The sequence below is a fragment of the Pezoporus flaviventris genome, unplaced genomic scaffold (genome assembly GCF_033815535.1).
Source record: "Pezoporus flaviventris isolate CSIRO_AGI_PZ_B2104156 unplaced genomic scaffold, CSIRO_AGI_Pfla_v1 ptg000001l, whole genome shotgun sequence".
Lineage (NCBI taxonomy): Eukaryota > Metazoa > Chordata > Aves > Psittaciformes > Psittacidae > Pezoporus > Pezoporus flaviventris.
This window is the reverse complement of record NW_026892549.1, coordinates 11,802,245-11,823,125: the sequence shown is the minus strand read 5'-3', so window position 1 is coordinate 11,823,125 and position 20,881 is coordinate 11,802,245. Positions and strand designations below refer to the sequence as shown.

Here is a 20,881-nt window from a genome sequence, read left to right as displayed (position 1 = left end):
ACCAGAAAAAAACAAACAAACACCAGGCTGCTTTATTCAAATTTGTACTGAAACTGTACTGGCTTTACTAGTAGAGCTTCAGCAGAGTTGCTCATCACCGTGGAGATGTGTGCTTACTAATGCTACAATCCAACCAGGAAATTGTATTCTAGATCTAGTGAAATAATATTTCCATGACAGTTGTTTTTCTTCATATGCTGTGCAGATTGACAAGATACATTAGGAGAATACAAGCAACAGTCATTCCACTGTTTTGGTGAGCTGAGGTTCTTTAGGGTGTTTCATCAAGGTCCTGCCATCAAACACCCCTCAAAACCAGTTTAAACAGATTACTCTTTTCCTCACTGTATCTGCTTCATTGCTTCTAGTTTCAGTTAGGTTAAGAAAGGTAGAAATTGTGTAGTAGAATATGAAATGCTAATGGTAACACAATTAATTTTCTTCTAGGTAGCAGCTCCTTTCTTCATTCTGTTCACCACAATAATCTAGTACATTGAATGGGTAGAAAATAATTCAGCAGTATCAAATTGACTTTTTTAAGTGGACTGTAAGATTTTATTGATTTTGTCTTAAGCTGGTATTTTAATACTGGTATTTGGTTGCTGGAGTAATCTTTCAAGTTTGAAAGATTTTTTTTTGTTGTGTTCTTTTTTATTTCTTAGAAGATAAGCAGTTTTGTTGTTGTTTGGTTTTGAATTTTTGCTTTTGTGTTTCTTGTTCTGCTCTGTCAGATCTTGCTGTTTAAAAAACACAACTGGTAATTATATTTTTCACAGTCCCTTCCCTTTTCTTTCAGTTTTTCTCCTGCACTTAGTTGGACATAATATTGCGGCCACACTTGGTTTTATCTGCTTTATGCTTTAACTATAACATTTTGTTCCTGAACACAGAGTAAGCCAACATCAGATAAATCTGATTTAATGTTTGAACTTATTTTTGCAATAAATCATGACCAATTTTCCAATAAATCTATTTTGTTTGGGTTTGTTTTTTTGTTTTGTATGTTGGTTTTTTGGTGGTTTGGTTTTGGGTTAGTTGTTTTTTTTCTTTTGTGTCTTCTTGTTTTGCATCTTTTTTTGGGGGGGGTTAGTTTTGTTTTTGTTTTGGCTTGGTGTTTTTTTCGTCTTCAATGTTGAGTATTCTGTAACATTTTGTGTACTGAGAACCTAGAAATAGAAGTCTAGTTATTTTCTAACATTCAGGCTGAAATGTTTTGGTCTCAGTTATGGTTTTGTGGACCTGTAGGTGTGATTTTAAAAATCAATATGGTTTTAGAGGTGATTCCAGTAATTATAACCTTTGTGTAATTGCAACCTTCCAGTAATTATAATTTTCAATTTCTAGACTATATGTTTTAATTTTGTTGGGATTCTATATTTAAGCAATTAAATAAATTTAAAAGTTGATTCTCAGCTTCTGTTATCTTCAGTAACATTTTATCAGATCTCTTCTTCAGAAATGCAAGTTAAAGGTTTGACTGTGCATTTACGAAAAACATGACTTTGTGGCTGACATCTAAAATTACTTTTCAGGCCTGGCATTATATTTATTTTTAGTACAAGTATGATTGAGAACAGCAGAGTAATTTTGGTCAATTCTTGGAAAGTGTTCATGGTGACCTTGAGAAGTGGCTGAATAACTCACCAAAGCATCAGCAAAGTAGCCAGAACAGATATAAGTAATGCAAAATATTAACAATTAGAAATGTAAAATTCATTTCTAGCATGTAGAAACAAAAAATAATTGTTGAAGAGGAAGCACTTCTGATTTTGTTACATTGCACTTGGGCATTTCTCTTGAAACAGGATTTTACCATTCTTGGTAAATGTGGTATGTCCCTTGTATCCCTTGCTGTGTGATTGCAAATCCAGTTATTATGTATTTTTGAAAGAAACAATAAATGAAAATCCATTCATCAAAGGTATAACAATGATGAAAATACAATCTTTATTCAGACCAATCAAGAAAAAGCATGATTATTTTTAATAGGGTATTGGCACCGTTCTTCCACAAAATCCAACACAAACGTTGACTGTGAATTGTAATTTCTTTTGTGGCAAAAGGAATGGTAACTGGTAATCTCACAAGTTCACCAGTTACAAGTTTTCTGTCTCTAACCTCCCTTTCCAATTACCACCCACACCCACCACCCCAAATATTTATTTTGTTCATAAAATCACAGAATGGTTTGGTTTTGAAGGGTGCCTCAAGATCATCCAGTTCCAACCCCCTGTCATGGGTAGGGACACCTTCCACTAGACCAGGTTGCTCACAGCCCCTTCCAACCTGGCGTGTAAGACTGCCAGGGATGGGGCAGCCACAGCATCTCTGGGCAGCCTGTTCCAGTGTCTTATTACTCTCATGATGAAGTATTTCTTCCTAATACATAATCTAAATTACCCTCTTTCAGTTTAAAGCCATTCTCCCTTCCTGTCCCTACATGCCCTTGTAAAAAGTCCCTTTCCAGCTTTCTTGTCAGCCCCTTCAGGCACTGGAAAACTTACTTGATTTTTTTTTTTTTTTTCCTCTGGTTAAGATAACATTTTTTTCCCAATAACTTCACAGTGTTGGAAGATCAGAATTTGAATACTCCAGATCAAGGCTGATAGATTTGTTTATCTAGGAAGAGATAGCATTTTTGCTTTTTACTAAAGCAATAACATCAATAAAAGGCAAAATACGGAGTGTGATTTAAGTGTATTTCTTAAGGTGGGTAAATCAAATACATAAATGTTATGACTTAGATTATTTGATTTTTTTCCCCTGGCTATGCAGCTGATTCCCTGTATCACAGTGTCTTTTTTTTTTTTTTTTTCATAGATGTAAGCGGCGAGGAGAAGCAGACAGGCCAACCCAATATGGGTGATAAGCAAACTTCTACTTTATTTGTGACGCAGTTCACATATATATAGGAGTGGTATTCAGCCACTCCTTCTTGGCATAACAGTATTGGTTAGCCCCCACAGCTTCCTCCACATTCTCCTCCCATGTCCGGTTTCCGGTTACCTGTGGGGGCCACCCCCTGCCTTGCTTGCACAGTCCTCCAGAACTCTATGGTCCTGCTCTTAGAGTCATTCTGCAACAATTCCCCCCTTTTTCTTTGTGCAAGCAAGGCATTGTGGGTTATTCTGTTCACCTGTTTTATCACACAACTATAAGCAAGTCTAATAGCTACGATGATTAACCTAACAATGATACATAAGCGCAGTACTTCAAATAGCAGTGTTTTAAGTCAACCTGTAATGCCTCATGAGGACAACCATTTAGTTATCCCTAGGTCACTGCTCACTTGCAGTTGCTGGGTAAGCTGAGCCAGGACTTTCAGCTGTGCATGTATTGAATTAAAATGACCAGAAAGATTCATACAACACATTCCATCAAACTCTTCACATCCATGTCCCTGTTCCAACAACAAAAGGTTCTGCAGCGTTGCATGTCTTAGAGTCAACATTTAAGCAACAAATCAGGAATTGCCTTCGATGTAGTATTTGTCTGCTTAGCAACTCAGCAACCCAGTCTGCTTAGTTGAGCCAAGGCCCCGGCTGAAGCACTTACAGTGATTTGACATATTATGATTGGATACATGTTTTGAAGACCCTTAATGACTAACATATAAGTGGTTAAACACAGGTGTGAGAACTCAACCTTGAAAGCTTGCCAACAGTCCACAGTTCTCATTAACTTGGTGAATTCCAGCCTCTTATCTTGCTTGCTTAAGCTTCTTCGGGCCTCTCATGGCCTTGCTGTATCTTTCAGGACTATTCAAAGTTTATGTACCAATTATGCATTCTCCCGTGAGAACACTGTCTCCACATCTTCCCCCTTTTGTTTTATCCAGTAACAAGTCGCTACTACAGCAAGGCACACACATATTTACATTAGCAGAGTAACTATTACAGGGTGCAGCAGCATGTTGAAGATGCTGATGGCAGTGAAGGACTAGCCAAAGAAATTTCTTACCAGTGGAATTCTCCCCCCCTCTTAATTTGTTCCATCACCTGCTTTATAACACTACCATTGTATTAAAATCTTTCTAGCTTTTGCCTTAGCATTTTCTAGCAGCTACTGCAAATTTCCATGCTCTAACATCTCTTTTACAAGTGACAAATCTCTACAATACAAGGTGCAGTTTCTTATTAGCAACTAGCTAGTAAATACAGGTGGTTTTATACACAAAATCACCACCTCTAATAATAGCTACTTTACAAGCACACATATTCAGGATGTTACTTTTCAGTTGTCCCCAAGTGATGTTTTGCAGTTAATCGTTCTTTCTCTTCCTCTATCTCATTCTGCTTGGGTCAGCTCCTGTAGCTGAGGCATCGGGTTTTTCCATTCGTCTGTCCAGCTCATGGCAAGGCTTGACAAACTTTGCAGGCAGTCACCATGGACCTGTAGGCAGGAGGACACAAATATACCCCCTCCCCCAGGTTATCAGTTCTTCAGTTCTTGAGAAGTAGACAGGTTAGACAGGTTAAGTGCAGCATCATTACTCTCTCTCCCCCCCCCCCCCCTTTTTTTTTTTTTTTTGTAAAAGCCGTCCTGCTGGGCGGCAACTATAGCGGCCTGCCTGCTTCAGCAGCAACCATAAATGCCCGCCGGCAACTGCACCTTTACGTTGACCCTTTCATGCCCGAAATGTTAAACAGCTACCCGTTGAAAGCATCCTTGGTTGCCCATTGTTACAACTGGGCGTCTCCAGGGCCAGTGAGTCTGAGCAGACCGACCTGGGAGACAAAGAGTCAGAGTCTGGAAGCAGAGGATATAAATCTGGCTCGGATTCAGGGGATTCGGGGGCTGATCCTGGGCCGAACTCGGGGTCTCCGTTGCTCGCAGCTGTGTCTTTCTTATCAGATGTATCTCGTTCGGTATGTGGCCATCTGCAGACCTGGCTCCTCCGTGACTGAGTTAAAAATTTTTTCACTCTAGGGCGCAGTGGGTTGGAGAGGCTCGCAGTTCCTTTAAATCTCCCGCTAGCGCATGATCCCTATTTTCTACTGCGTGCTTCACAGTGGGGCCGCAATCGATCCGGCGCCGAGGCACCGCCCTCTTTCTTTCGGATTCCTTGACATTTATCGTGCGTATACCTTCTAATATACTTTCTCTGTCCTTTTTGAAGTCTCTACTTTCGGAACTGGGGTGGTGGGGGAGCAGGGGGTTACACCTCCTCCGCAGCACCTTCTGATGGAGGGGGAGAAAAAGAAGGAGGGGGAGAAAAAGAAGGTGGGGGAAACGAGTTGTAATCTTCCTCTGGTTTCAACCGACCGGGGACGTCTATTCCTAGTTTCTCCGTTGCTACCGCCGCAGTTTTCCGCCTTGTACCTTTTTATACAGTTTATTACTTCTCTCCGTGGTTTACCGAGTTTCTTTGCCGTTTTATCATCATTTAGCATTGAGTCAAATAGTTTATCATCAAACTTTCGTCACTTACTCTCCTCAAAAACTGTATTAGGATCTACAAAAAGTCCCTTAGCCTTCCCTACAGCCAGTAGACCTGCTAGCTGCTTTAGAGTCTCAGGCTCAATTCTCCGCTTTTATAAAAAGCACTGTAATAAGTCCAGGGCTACCTCTCGGTCCATTTTCATGGCCGGCCTTTTCCGGATCGTCTTCTTCTAGATCGTCCTGTACCCTCGGTCTCCGGATCGGCCTCCCGACGCAGCAGTGTCTGGTTCGCCCCAGCGGCGGATTCCTTTCGGTTAGTCCAAGCACCTGGGTCTGTCACGCCACTGCAGTAGCATTGCCCGCACTCCCTGGCCGCTGCCGCCGGCGCCGCTCACTCGCCGTTCCGGGTCCCTGATATTCAGGGCCCTGTATCCGGGTCCCAGTTAACCGGGGCCCTGTAATCCGGATCCCCAGTAACCGGGGCCCTGTAGTCCGCGTCCCTGTTCGGGTGCCATTTGTAAGCGGCGAGGCGAAGCAGACAGGCCAACCCAATATGGGTGATAAGCAATCTTCTACCTTATTTGTGACGCAGTTCACATATATATAGGCGTGGTATTCAGCCACTCCTTCTTGGCACAACAGTATTGGTTAGCCCCACACAGCTTCCTCCACATTCTCCTCCCATGTCCGGTTTCCGGTTACCTGTGGGGGCCACCCCCTGCCTTGCTTGCACAGGCCTCCAGGGCTCTATGGCCCTGCTCTTAGAGTCATTCTGCAACACATAGATGTCTATAATCTTTTAAAAACAGTATTCATAACTGAATAATAAATGTTATGCTATTCTGTGTCTTCTATTTGAAACAATAAAATCCATTAGCTAATTTTGATTAATGTGGTGTTGTGTATAAGAAAGTTCCATCAGACTGAAATTTCTGATTTTCATCTGAAATGTTACTTTTAGATTACTGGTATTGCTTTGTACTCGTATAATTTATTATAGAATTGGCTTTAAATTGCCATTAATTTAAACCTTTGTAAGTATAGTTTTCTATACTAGATTTGTCGTTCTATTGCAGACCCCTGCTTGTATTTGAACCCTTCAAGAGCATTTAAAAGCTTTATTAGATGCCACTACCCATTTATTAATCATTTTGAAAGAGAAGTGTTATCAATAAGCCATTTGTTAGAGCTAAATTAATGAAAAGCAACTTTTGTAGTTTAGACCCAGCAGGTAACTCAGTAGCACACAAACGCTCGCTTAACCCACAATTTCCCTTCCATGGGTGGGATAGGGAGGACAATCAAAGGAGTGTAAAACCTGTGAGTTAAGAACAGCTTAATAACTAAAATACAATATAATACTAATATCATACTATACAATAATAATAGAGATAAGGGAAATAACAAGGGGAGAGAATATGAACTAGAAGGAGAAAGGAAAAAACCCATAAACACAAGTGATGAGCACACAATTTCTCACCACCCGCTGACCGATACCGAGCCTGATCCGAGCTGTGATCGGTTCCTTCCAGGTAACTTCCCCCAGTTTATATACTGGGCATGACGTGCTGTGGTATGGAATACCCCTTTGGGTAGTTTGGGTCAGCTGTCCTGTCTCTGCTTCCTCCCAGCTTCTTGTGCCCCTCCTCACTGCAGAACATGAGAGACTGAAAAGTCCTTGATCAGCATAAGTGCTACTTAGCAATGACTAAAACACCATTGTGTTACTAGCAATGTTCTCAGGCTAAAGCCAAAACAGAGTACTGTACCAGCTACTAGGAAGACAGTTAACTCTCAGCTGAAACCAGGACAGCAACTTTATATTTTAAGCTGGTGGATTAACTTTATAAACAAATCTTTAAAAAATGTCTTTTTATAAGTTAGATGTTGTCATGGTAAGAATTGTTATGAACCTATTTCTTACTGATAATTTAATGCAAGTTCTGTGCTTTGTACCTATCCTGGGCCAGCCAGATGGTGTCACCCAGGGAGGATTTCAGTAGGGTCACAGTAATAAGAACCTGAATTTTTGTTACATGATCCTGCTGGTGAATCTACAGTTACCTCTGAACAGAGCTGCAGACACTGCTGGGAAAATGGACATGCATGCTGTACAGACTGCAAAATTTAGAAACATAGATGACTTAGAACAGGTCTGATACATAGCAAATTTGTTTGACACTGAATCCTCAGGACTTCCACATGATTTGGCAGGTAACCAAAGGGTGAACAGATTTTCAAAGAAATCGTCTTTCAATTTCAGTTAATTCTGCTCATCTAGTTGTGCCATCAAGATTTTTTTAAAAAAACAAGCAAAACAAACAAACAAAAACTCTAGAAAGTTAAAAGGGCTGTAAAGGTGACCAAAAGCTAGTAGAAATAGGAACACTTTGTTTTGGAAGCTTGAATAAAGCCAGTGACATTAATCTTAACTTAATTGAGGAGACTTCCGTGAATGGAGCACTAGTGAACAAATGTTCCTGGATGTTAGCTTTTGTGACCCTTTATTTGAATCTCAAATCTCCCAAGGTTAAATAATGATGATCAGTTCTGTAATGAATTTATATTCTTTTAACAAAGAATGCTTTTAACAAGGAATTTCTGGAGAAAAATGACAACGTTGCTGCAGAACACAGAAAGCTGAACATAGCGGTATCTTTAGCATCGACTGTAAAAATGAAGTCCTTCAAACTGGTGCAATTTCACACTATCATGGAGAAAAAAAAATGTGGGGTTGCATAATCTGCATGGCCAGATTTTGTACAGAAATTTCAGAATCGTACATGATCAACTTTATTCCTTTTCCTCCAGAAATGTGTCTGAATGTGAATAGCATAGGCTTTAAAGTGTAGTACACAAAGTGTCTTACAGTAAATGTGCACAGTTACAGAAAAGGCCTTTTTGTTGTTGATACATTCTCATTAATCTTTTAATACTTTTAATTTTGGAAAAAGGTTGGTTAGAGAAAATGTCCTCATGGTACATTTTTCAGTGGAAAAAATCTTTGCTGAAAGGGATATGCTGGTCAGACCTTTTTTCATATATGCAGAAATATATGCATAGTAATGCATAATTTGTTATAATTATCTGATTAATATAAGTAATTTTGACACTTTATCTGTATAACTGAATTTAAACATGGCCAGAAACACTCCCATGCACTGGACTACAATTATTTATGTTAGCATTGTTGAAATACCCTGGGCAGTGAGCTGGCATAGGTGTGAACAAACTCCCATTGAAGCATTACTTGGTATTGAATACTGAAGAGCTAAGGCATCTTAATCTCCAAAGCATAAGGGGAAAAGGAGCAGGGGGAGGGTTGTTATTCCACAAACTTGAATTTGCATATCCTATGTATTAGGTGAATTATCTATATGAAGAGAAAGACTCCCCCCAAACACACACTTATTTATTAAATGTAGGATTGACCATTACTACTTCTTTCTCATTTTTTCATTTTAAAAAAATGGTACACAACATCCACTTGCAAGTAGGCTAAAAAGTGTACCAGTTCACTCTGCATGCACAGTGCAACCTACATGCATGGGTGCAGACAGCATCAGTAGCTCAAATTCATCAGATGTTCAGTGTATATGCAGATAATTATCCTTTATATTTCAAGTAACTCACATTGTTATTATAAAGGTCCTTAGGGAGACCTCATAGCAGCCTTCCAGTATCTGAAGGGGGGCTATAGGGATGCTGGGAGTGGACTACTCATTAGGGACTGTAGTGACAGGACAAGGGATAACAGGTTAAAACTTACAGAGGGGTAGTTTAGATTGAATATAAGGAAGAAGTTCTCTACTGTAAGGGTGGTGAGGCACTGGAATGGGTTGCCCAGGGAAGCTGTGAATGCTCCATCCCTGGTGGTGTTCAAGGCCAGGTTGGACAGAGCCTTGAGTGGCATGGTTTAGTGTGAGGTGTCCCTGCCCATGGCAGGGGGGTTGGAACTAGATGATCTTAAGGTCCTTTCCAACCCTAACTATTCTGTGAATTTATAAAGGAAATAAAGCAGATGGAAAACCATGGTGAGATATAGGTTGAGCATCCATGATTATGAAAAGGGTGATTTCTGTTAGGTAGTTAAAAGGAAGATTATTATTATTATTATTATTATTATTATTTCTGGTTTAATCCCAATTTCCCTATGATAAGTAGCAGCTAGATACATAGAGAGGTTTTTTTTTTTTTGCCAGTCTGGATCAGAACTGTTCCTTGTATATATATATACATAAATTATCTGTTTTCACAGAGAAACATGAAAGAAAGCAATGCAATAAATATGTTCAGAATATTATTTATTTCCATTATTTATCTAATGGATAAATAATAATCCCCTTTCAGTAACTCTGGCCAAAATTAATTTTTCAACTATAGAACTGACTAAAAAGTGTTATATTCTTCAGAATGTACATGTGTTACATATTTAATTCTGATGCGCGGACAGACCATGTATGAAAATATTTCACAAGAGCTGTGATTTAGACTGGGATTAATTGTATTTCTGCAGTTTGCTTTCAAACCCTACCACAATGAACTGCAATTAATATTTTCTTTCTAGATTTTAAACTGATGATTAGTATAGTGACTGAGGAGTTTTAAAAAACAAAACAACACAAAACATGTTGTCTTGGGTTCAAGTTTCCAATGTGATCATATGGTGAAAGCTCTTCAGTTCTGAAACATGCTTTTTGCTTTGATTCATAAAGACTAAGAATTTTTAGACTTTCAGCCATGCTACAGTACCTCTTCTTCTCTTTTCCGTTTGAAATATTAAGCAGGTGTCCTGGGTTCAGCAGTAGCATTTGTCTTTTCTGCTTCTTAGTGGTGTGTGCTGTGCTGTGTTTTTGACTTTCCGCCTGGGAACAATGCTGATAACACCGATGTTTTTAGTTGTTGCTCAGTAATATTTACTCTAATCAAAGACTTTCTGAGTCTCATGCTCTGCCAGGGAGGAGGGGAAGCCAGGAGGAAGCAGAGACAGGACACCTGACCCAAAGTAACTAAAGGGGTATTCTGTACCACAGAATGTCATGCCCAGTATATAAACTAGGCGCAGTTACCTGGAAGGGCCAGATTGCTGCTCAGGTTGGGCTGGGTATCGGTTGACGGGTGGTGAGCAGTTGTATTCTCTTCCCTTGTTATTTCCCTTACCATTATTATTATTGGTGGTAGCAGCAGTGATTTGTGTTATACCTTAGTTACTGGACTGTTCTTATCTCAGCTCATGGGAGTTACATTCTTTCAGTTCTCCTCACTATCCCTCCAGGAGTGCAGGGAGGGAGAACAGGGAGATTGAGCAAGTGGCTGCATGGTTCTGAGTTACCAGCTGGGTTTAAACCGGCTGGGGGAACTTTTGAACATTGGGATATACATTCACCAAAAGCCACCTGCTTAGTCAACACCAGAGGATCTGCGTGCAGGGCTGGCCTGGCCCAATCAGAACTTTTACATACGGTAGAAACGGGTAAAGTTTGTGTGATGAACATAAAGAATTTGCTGGGGAAGACAGTCTGGGTTATTCCTGCTTCAGGTAAAGGCAAACTCACTTGCTTTTGCTCAGGGACCCAGATATACTTGGTGGGTAATACAGGAAGATGGGGAAGTCCGATGTGTACCTCAAGAGGATTTGATTTTAGGAGGGAGTAACCTGGAAGGGGCAGATTGCTGCTCAGGTTGGGCTGGGTATCGGTTGGCGGGTGGTGAGCAGTTGTATTCTCTTCCCTCGTTATTTCCCTTATCATAATTATTATTGGTGGTAGCAGCAGTGATTTGTGTTATACCTTAGTTACTGGACTGTTCTTATCTCAACCCATGGGAGTTACATTCTTTTAATTCTCCCCATCCCTCTGGGAGCAGGGGGAGGAAGAAGTGGGGTGAGCGAGCGAGCGACTGCATGGTTCTGAGTTGCCGGCTGGGCTTAAACCACAACAACACGTAGTGTGTTGAGTGGGTATTTTTACAGGCACATTTAGATAAACTGTGATTTTTGTTTTTCTTTTTTTAATTCAGAGACAGCTGCCTGGATTTCTAATGTTTGGACTCATGTAGCATCCTTTTCACGCACTTTAAGTGCACCTATTTCATTTTTTCAGGTCCTGTAAGTACAGTAGAATTAAGTGTTTTGTCTGGAACTATGAAGTTATTTGAGTCAGTTTGTACTTTTAAAACTTCTTGTTCAGCAACAACATTCCTTCTCATGTTTCTCTTTTGTACTTATGTATTTTAGGTAATTGTTAAATCTGGACCAGGGACTTTTCTCAGCCTGGCTGTATATGATGATTATATCTTCTGGTCAGATGGAGTGAGGAGAGCTATTCTCCGTTCCAATAAATATACAGGAGGAGATACAAAAGTTCTTCGTTCTGATATCCCACATCAGCCAATGGGCATTATTGCTGTTGCCAATGATACTAACAGTTGTAAGTTACAAAGCAAGATAATGTTATTTTGTTAATTCCAGTATAATTTGTTTCAAGAATTTTACTTAATTTTAACCAAGTTAACACATTTCATGGTTTTTCATAAATGCTTTTTGTTGTAGGAACTGTTAACAAAAGATTGTCTATAACCTCTTCCCCAAGTAAATGTTATGGAATGACCATTTTCTGCTGTGGACATTGCTCTCATTTGATAGGAGTCAAATAATTTCCTGTCAAATATCAGCAGTTTTGAATGTTTTGGGGGTTTTAAATTATTAGATTAGAGTAACTCCATTGTTTATCTTTAGTATGCTAGTATCTGAAGCATTTTCATCTGACTGATAAAACTTGAATCAGTTGCCCATAAATCTGAGCTATGTCAATCTTTGCTTTCTGAAAGACATTGGCCACTGAAGGAAATTTAATAAAGCAGACTTCATCTTTTATCATTTTTTTTTCAGGTGAGTTATCTCCTTGTGCACTAATGAATGGAGGTTGTCATGATTTATGCCTTCTGACTCCTGACGGACGAGTAAACTGCTCATGTAGAGGGGATAGAATACTGATAGATGATAACAGATGTGTGAGTAAGTAATACTAGCTGACACCATGTTTTTCTATGGTGTGATACACTCGGCTATCATAAGCAAAGACAATTGGCCCAAGCCATTAATTTTTTTCATCTATATACTGTAAAAATGGATCTGGCAATTCATCATGTATGAGGCTTTTTACTGTTTTATGTCTTACAAGGCTTTTGGGGTAAAAAGCATTGGTACTTAAATTTACTTTGGGAGTAAAAATACATTCATAAGTATCTACTTATTATAAATTCTTAATTGAGGGTAAATATGTTAATAATCTCCTTAAATTCTAGTTTGAGTAGTTGTGTTCTGCTCACCATTTCCTGTTTGCAGTTTGTTTCTGTTAAGTACAATTATTTTCATTTCTTGTCCTTAGACATGTGAAAGTATTTTGACTTACTAACCAGCTGTTGTATTTAATCATACAGAATTGTGAGTTAGCAATGGGGAAATGTATCACTTTAAGATGGCAGACTCCTTGAGACTGGTGTTGTTGGAGAATGTTCTGCATTACACTGTTTCAAGTTCTCTTCGTATCTTCTCAGGCTTCTTCTGAACCAGTGTCTCAGTACGTGAGGAAGAAAATAAGAATACATGGTCATCCATTTCAGCTTCCTTAGATCACACTGTCTTTGTGCAGAACTGAAGTTTATGAACATGAAGCATGTGCTAATAATTTGGAAGGGTGCAATATATGTACACACTCTGCACTCTTTCAGCTTTTCTAATAGTCTGGAAAAAGTCTCACTTTGCTAATGCTGTACCTTAGCATGAGTCAATTCACTGGAAAGCTTTGCACGGTTTCCCTATGCATAACCCACATTCATAACGTGGAATATGACTGTGCTTCTCCCCTCAATTAGTGTAGCTGGCTGGATTTTTAATGAAGAAAAAAGCTGGGGGGGGGGGGGGGGGGGGGCGGGGAAGGAAACATGGTTCCTTATGCCTTGGTTAATGTCACTGTATTATAGCTCTTCTGTCAAAGTTAGAGACCCCTTCCGAATTCCAGGGGTTAATTGGACCTTTACCTCTGTGGGGCAGAAATCTGAACTCTTGGATCAAGTTTTCAACTTCAGTATTTATTTGCCAAGTATGCCTGTTCTGCTGCTTCATTTTCATAGCTTTGATCCACCTGATTTCTCTAAATCAAAGTTTTATCATAACAGTAGAGAGACACTACAGTATTCAACAAAAGATTACGTTTAAGTTTTGGATATGATTTAGCAGGAAGTGTAGACAGTTTACCTGCTTCAGACTCTTGTGTTGCAGTCTGTCGCTCCTGCAGCCTAACAAGTGGTTTCTCTTCTACCAATACAGAGTTGCTTTTAAAACTCTGGTCTGTATGTGGAGAACTGTGTTGATGTGGGATATGAAGAGATGTAGTTCTTCATTGACATGCTGGTTATTTTGCTAGCCTGCTTCTTTGCTAACAGATTTTATTTTGGTCATGCCACTGATATTTTTCATGCTAGAATGTTACTAGGCTTTCCTGGTATATCTGAGTCAATAGTATTTTCATATCAGTATTCTCATAACAGGACAAAATACTGTTGTTTATTGATCAGTTGAAGAAGAGCAAGAAATGTGCTTCTGTCTTTTTCTTCCTCCCATCATATGCCTTTTATCAGCAGTAACAGTTGTGTAACTCAAAGATGACTACTGATTTTTTTTGACTGGGAATTAGATTTTGAGGGGCTTTAGACCCAGTTTTGGTTGGATCCTTGAGCAGAGCTTATTCAGCTTGATGCTGCAAGATTTTGCCCACGGAAATTGTTAATCCTCCATCCCTGGTGGTGTTCAAGGGCAGGTTGGACAGAGCCTTGGGTGACATGGTTTAGTGTGAGGTGTCCCTGCCCATGGCAGGGGGGTTGGAAGTAGATGATCTTAAGGTCCTTTCCAATCCTAACTGTTCCATGACTCTATGATTCTAAGATCAGTAGAGCCAGTTACAGAGAACTAGTGGGAAGACTGCAATGAGGTAAAGGGCAGAAATACACCTTAAGTACTGGCATTATTTTAAATTGGCTGCAGGCATCCTTAGGACTGGACCCCAGTCCTTTAGAATCTGATTCTTAGGCTTGGCAGCTCAGCTACACAACTCTGAGGAGCCTGTAATTAGTTTTATACCTTACCAGGCTAGTTGCTTGGTTATCATGTATAAGACTTTATTTTGATCCATAGCTTTGCCTTTTACTCAGTTTCCTAAAATATTGATATTAAGTGAAACCAGATGCATACATTAATTATGCATATTCATAATGCATATCATATGTCATATCATATATGCATTTATATCATATTCATATGCCTAATCAGTGTAATCATGCAGAAGCTACCAACATGTCCTAAACAAATTTGTGAATTGCCAAGGTTCTCTTCTATGCTTTCACGCACTTCATAGTTCCGCCTGCAACTTTACCTTTGGCTCACACATACATGTTGTTATTTGTTGAGTATTTACATAGTGCATTATAAGGCCACTGAGATTTCAGAGGAGGACCTCGTTCTGTAACTGAATATATGGAAGTATGAGGGTTTAAACTCTTATCCTTTAGACCAGGGAATGTAGAGCTGATCTAGAGTTGAGATGCAGTAGTAAAGTAATGTATAACTAACCTGTGTTACAACTGCTTTGTCTTGTTGTATAATTGAGACAATGAATTTTAAAAATTATTTGCAGTGATAAAGATTTCAATTTAAACTATAGCACTTTCAGAGTAGCACACTTTTAGTCTAGTAACAGAATCCAGTGATCAATTGAGCTTGTATGGACAGGAATCTGATTGTTAATGATTTAAAGATAAATAAGACTTCACAAAGTCAGAAAAAGATATTTTCATCTAGAGACAAATGTTTCTGCTTCCTGCAGATGGAATTTTACAATCACCTATTTCACCTCCCATATTGCTAAGTTTTATTGATTTTGATCATTCAGATGGAGCTAGATAATTTCTATAAGTTCCATTGCCTACCAGTTTGCACTTGATCCTGTGGGATCAGTTAGCATTTTTTTACTGCCTCACAGGAGAGCAGAAACCTCATTTGCTGATAAAGAAGAGATCAAATTGTAGCAGGTTAAAAGTTTTCAGTGCTTGGTTCAGGTATTTGCATCATGGAAATTTCAGTTCCCTGGATTAATTAGAATTGGAGAAAATACAAAGAGGAGTTGGAATTCTTAATATCTGGAGTAGTAAGAAGACAGATCTTTCACTGATCCTCATTGTAATGGACGTTGTCAATTTTGTGTAATGATTTAAAATTGTTGCATGAATGCCATGTCCTGGTTTGTTTGGAGGTGGGAGAGAACGATGGCTCCTGGCATCCCAAAAGAGTTAAACATCACTGCTATTATGGTAGCAGGATACTGCTTTCTTAGTGACAGTTAACAATCTTTGCATACCTATCATAATTACTACTGAGATAGATAAAAGTATCTACATGCATTCATTGAGTCTGGTTAGGGCTATAACAGATGAGTGACTGAAGTTGAATCTTAATTAAAGAGCTTTATCTCACCAGTTTTTTTTACCTTGAAAGTTGGGGTTTGAAGCAATCCTACAGTGGTTTCCAGTTAGACTTTAACTGAGGAAAGATTATACTATACATACTTTTTTTTCCCCCACCTTACTCTAAAGATTGCAATCTAAGATACTGAACAAGATATAAACTAAAACAGTAATTGAGAATGACTTTTAACAAGATCAAAGTTCTTAAAATGCTTAAAAAATGGGGGGAAAGAGAGAAAACTAATTGCTGTGATAAATTAGATTAAAATTTAAAGGGCTGTATAAATCATATACAAGATCAGACCTCCCCTTGTCCAGAATCTATACTTTCAGCAGTTCTTTTATATTTTACTTCATCAAATTGAGAAGTGTTTTCAGTTTATATTAGCTTGTTGCATATAGTGGACATTGGTTCTTCCTGAATTTGTGCTGAAGTAATTATAATGGAAACAAGAAAAAAAGTGTAATTATTAGGTATCGTTTCCCTGTTCTTTCTCCTGAGTTGTATATACTTGTCTTTTCTCTCAAGTTTGATATTTTGTTTAGAACCATACACATGAAACAAATACGCCTAGTATTATGTGTCAATTTTGTGATACTTTCCTAGTTTCTAACTGAACTAAAAGAAAATCCACATGCAAGAAAAAGCAGAAGTTAAAATTTTAAATGTACATCTTATTCTCTTCTAAAATAATAGGTATAACATTTGCCCTGAGAAGGAGAGAACACAAAAATTACCAATTCAATTTTTTTTTTTTTTTAATATATAAAAGAAATAAGTAAAGTAGAAACAGCAGGTTTTCTTCATTGGGTGTTAGGCTGTATCTTCAACTTTGGATGTACTACAGTAATGCCAGTACCTGTGTACATATTGAGTATCTGCACAGTGCCACAGAGCAAAGTCGAGAGTTCAGATTAACTGCTAGGTAATGGTGTTTGGTTCTTTCTTTTGGATGTGCTATTTGAAGAGATTATTTTTAGACACATGTTAAGAGACAGTTGCATAGAAGCTGGGGTTGTGGAAAAGCATGTGTGGGCAGAGGGTAGCTGAGGACAGTAGTTACAGTGTCATTCATTCAGCCTGGAGAAGAGAAAGCTGCAGAGATGCCTTAGAGCAAACATCCAGCACCTAAAGGGGCTTACAAGAAAGCTGGAGAGGGATTTTTTACAAGGGCAGGTAGGGATGGGACAAGGGGTAATGGCTTTAAATTGAAAGAGAGTAGATTTAGATTAGATACAAGGAAGGAATTCTTCACTGTGAGAGTGGTGAGACACTGGCACAAGTTGTCTAGAGAAACTGTGGCTGCCCTATCCTAGAAGTGTTCAAGGCTGGGTTGGATGGGGCTTTGAGCAGCTTGGTCTAATGGAAGCTGTCCTTGCTGATGACAGGAGGGTTGTAAATATGTGATCTAGAACGTCCCTTCAAATCCAAACCATTCTATGGTTCTATGAAAGTCATCATCTTATCAGAATCACTGCCTTCAAGTTGCTTTACTACATGTTCCTTCATGGATATTTGGCTATGTATTTTTCTTTTACAGACTCTGTCTTACCTCGGTTTGGAATTCAACATAAAATTTCTGAAAGCAGTTTTCTACTTACATGTCTATACTCAATCCTATATAATATCAGTAAATTTACGGAGAAGTCTTGCAGACCACCACTGTGTAGACGCTTTTAAGTTCTGATGCCATGGTGGGGTTTTTTTTAGTATTTAGGTTATCAAAAACTTTGTAGGAGATATTTTAAATGTAGCCAACACTTTCTTGTTTTCACTACGTGTAAAAGCTACTAAAATTACATTTTAATGTGTTTTATTTTTAGCAAAAAATTCTACATGCAACATTTATTCAGAGTTTGAATGTGGAAATGGTGAATGCATTGATTATCAGTTGACTTGTGATGGCACTGCTCATTGTAAGGACAAGTCTGATGAGAAACTTTTCTACTGTGGTAAGTATTTCCAGATGTTTCACCTTCACGTTCTTCACATGCTTATCTTAGTTACTCTGTTACTTATCTACTTATTCATGCCAACTGCTCAAAGATTCACAAGAAGAAAATGCCAACTCGCACATTAAGAAAACCCTTCATGTTATATGGCTAGAATTACTTATATCTGAACATAGTTTTCTTGCAGACTTCATGCACTAGATGACTTACATTGAGTAAAAAACATCTAAAATGTCTCTAAAACCAAAAATAAGGAAAAACACAGCTAGCTGCTTTTTCAAGGATGAAAATGAGAGTATTTTCAATTTTAATATAGCATATTCAAATAATTTTTCTGTATTTAAAGAAATTTTATCTGGGAATAGAAAGCACTAAAATAGAAGTATTATACAAAAAATGCCTGTGTAATCTTTCCAACCAATTTTCTGGTTAAGTTTATAGTATCATTATTCTTCATACCAATCAGTTTGCATCTTGCAACAAGTTTGACACAAGTTTGTCTTCTCATTATTTTCATAAATTTCACAAGGACTCATGTCCTCATCAGGTTTGGGGTTTCTTTATTCCCTAGTAATCACTGAATCACTTCCATTTTTTTTTTTGTGTCCAATTGAGTTTGCCTGTCTCAGGGTCTAAAACACTACTGTTCAAATAATTTTCCTAATAATTTTCCTATCTCTTCTGTTTCCCATATGAACAATTTCATATAATTTCAAACCCACCCAATATGTTTATACCTGACACCTCTGTAGTTTTATGAAAATATCTGCTTTAATTCCTGAAGGTCACCTCTGACATTTTAATAGTAGGCTGATAGTGGAAAAAGAAGCAGAATAGCTTTCTTCTTGGTATTGTTTATTTTGGCTTTTTTTTTCCCTTAAAAAAAAAGAAACACCACCAATTTGAGCATAGCAGCTGATGCTATGACCTGTGTCCTATGTCAGACTTCTTTGTAATAACAGCTTTGATGGTGTCATATAAAACTAACTAACATTCGATCAGATCATCTACGTGTAGGAAACTAAGGAGATTTGTTTGTTTGAATCTGAAAACAAAACAGACAAGGAAATAAGAATCTGGATAATACAAAATATTGTTAGTTAACCAGGAAGGGGTGTGGCCCTTGAATTGCAAGTGACAGCTTCAAAACACTGAAAAGTAAATGATTTAGGTCTGTGAATTCCTTCAAAGGTTTTCTTACTAAGGATGTGTCGATGTATTTGTATTTAAGTACGCATATTTCTTAGACATAAGAAGTGATTAAAAAAATCCAAACACGCACATCAAAAAAACTCACACAAAAACCAACGCCAGCAAAAAGTTCAGTTTTTTTTAATATGGATTAAGCCTCTTTGTCTCTAATTTTAGTCATTTATTTCATTCATAGTCAATGGAAAAAGGATTAAGGTTTCATATAGTTTCTTTTACTTTGTCAGGAGGGAGTAAGTTGAAGGAATAGAGAGAAGCTATTTTATATGTCAGTAGTCAGAGGTTAACTGAGCTACTATATCTTTTTATGCTTTATTCTACAATACGGAAAAAATACGTGAGATCCAACATTTGTTTTTCTGTGGATTTGCCACATAAGTTTATGAAGAACTTTATATTAATTTGTAGAGTGACAGGGTACATTTTCATAGAATCATACAATGCTTTGGATTGGAAGGAACCTTAAAGATCATCTAGTTCCAAACCCCCCAGAGTAGAAAGAGCTGTGGTTCTGTCATGTACTAGGTCATATACAGTACCTCTTTTTCTGAATCGAAGTACAGGATGGTGGACTCATTATTAACTAATTCAGTGAACATTATTTATTCATTATTGTGGCATCATTTCTACAATGGTTGGGGGTTTAGTAAATCATTCCTAAATTTTCAGCATATCTATATTTGTAACATTCAACATTCTTCAATAGTTTCCCTACTTGAGCAGATAGCTTGCAGTGTTGGTATTCAGAAATCCAGAAACTTTTCTGCTAATAGTTTGTTATTTTACTCTCCATTTATTCCCAATTTGGGCAAATTCGCTGTGTTTCATTGTATATGATAGTATTGCTGGTGCTATATTCAAACATTGTCACATGCCTGAAAAAAGTGTGTCAAAATAGATGGATTTAAAGCACATGGACTTTTTATACCATGAGATTATGAAAACTGAGAATTAGGCTTCCCTTTTTATTTTTTTTGTCATTTTTTGTGCTTTTATTTATTATTCTTTATCTGTTTATCACTTCAAATTCCGCTGGACAGTAAGTGAACAATATCTGTTTTTTTTCCTGTATCTTCAAATGCATTTTCATATAAAATGTTTTTATGGAATGTTTGTCTGGTTGTAATGTAAGGCTATTTTTATTAGAGGTCAAGTATCTAAATGAAATTATGTGCTTGTACTTAACAGAAAACAGAGGCTGTCAGAAGGGTTTCAAGCCATGTTCTAATCGTCGCTGTGTTTCAAGTAACAAAGTATGTGATGGTGTAAATGATTGTGGTGACAATTCTGATGAATTTGACTGTAAAGGTAAATGGCATTTACTTCCAAAGTGATTTCAGATTATTTTTCTGTAAATACTTAGTATGTAAATGGAATTAGCTAGAAAATTCATAGAACTTTATTGATATTACAGGGATTTGTTTTGTTATAATTCAGAAACAAGCAGGTGCACATTAATATGTTTGGAAAAGCATATGTTGCGATTGATGAGAAGATTGATTTTGGTTTACACCTGCAGTCCTTCAGACAGAGAGTGGGTTTGGCTATGGAAATACAGTTGCTGCTTGTTTTATGAAGTAATAAATGAGAAGAATATCTTTACTGCAGACAGAAGAGTTGAAAGATGAGTGATTTCTTCTCTGTCTGCTGCACTGTTTCTTTAAAATAACCAGCGTTCTATTTCTTTGCTTCTCAGATATATGACAACATCCGTGTCCTTTGCAAAACCTAGTAGAATTGTTATTTTTATATCAGAATTGGTTTTGCTTTTTATGTCTTAAAACATGAGCTGTTCATCAGCTGTTTCATCAGCTGTTCA

At 37.9% G+C, this 20,881-nt stretch overlaps 1 protein-coding gene across 1 annotated transcript in view; it reads left to right on the top strand.

Moving 5' to 3' along the window:
- Positions 1–20,881, top strand: part of LRP1B (LDL receptor related protein 1B) — a 794,792-nt gene that overhangs the window by 632,280 nt on the left and 141,631 nt on the right. The window contains exons 43-46 of the mRNA XM_061444942.1: positions 11,618–11,810; positions 12,272–12,397; positions 17,725–17,853; positions 20,251–20,370. Of these exons, the coding sequence (XP_061300926.1) occupies positions 11,618–11,810; positions 12,272–12,397; positions 17,725–17,853; positions 20,251–20,370 (568 nt within the window). The remainder of the gene's footprint in view (positions 1–11,617; positions 11,811–12,271; positions 12,398–17,724; positions 17,854–20,250; positions 20,371–20,881) is intronic.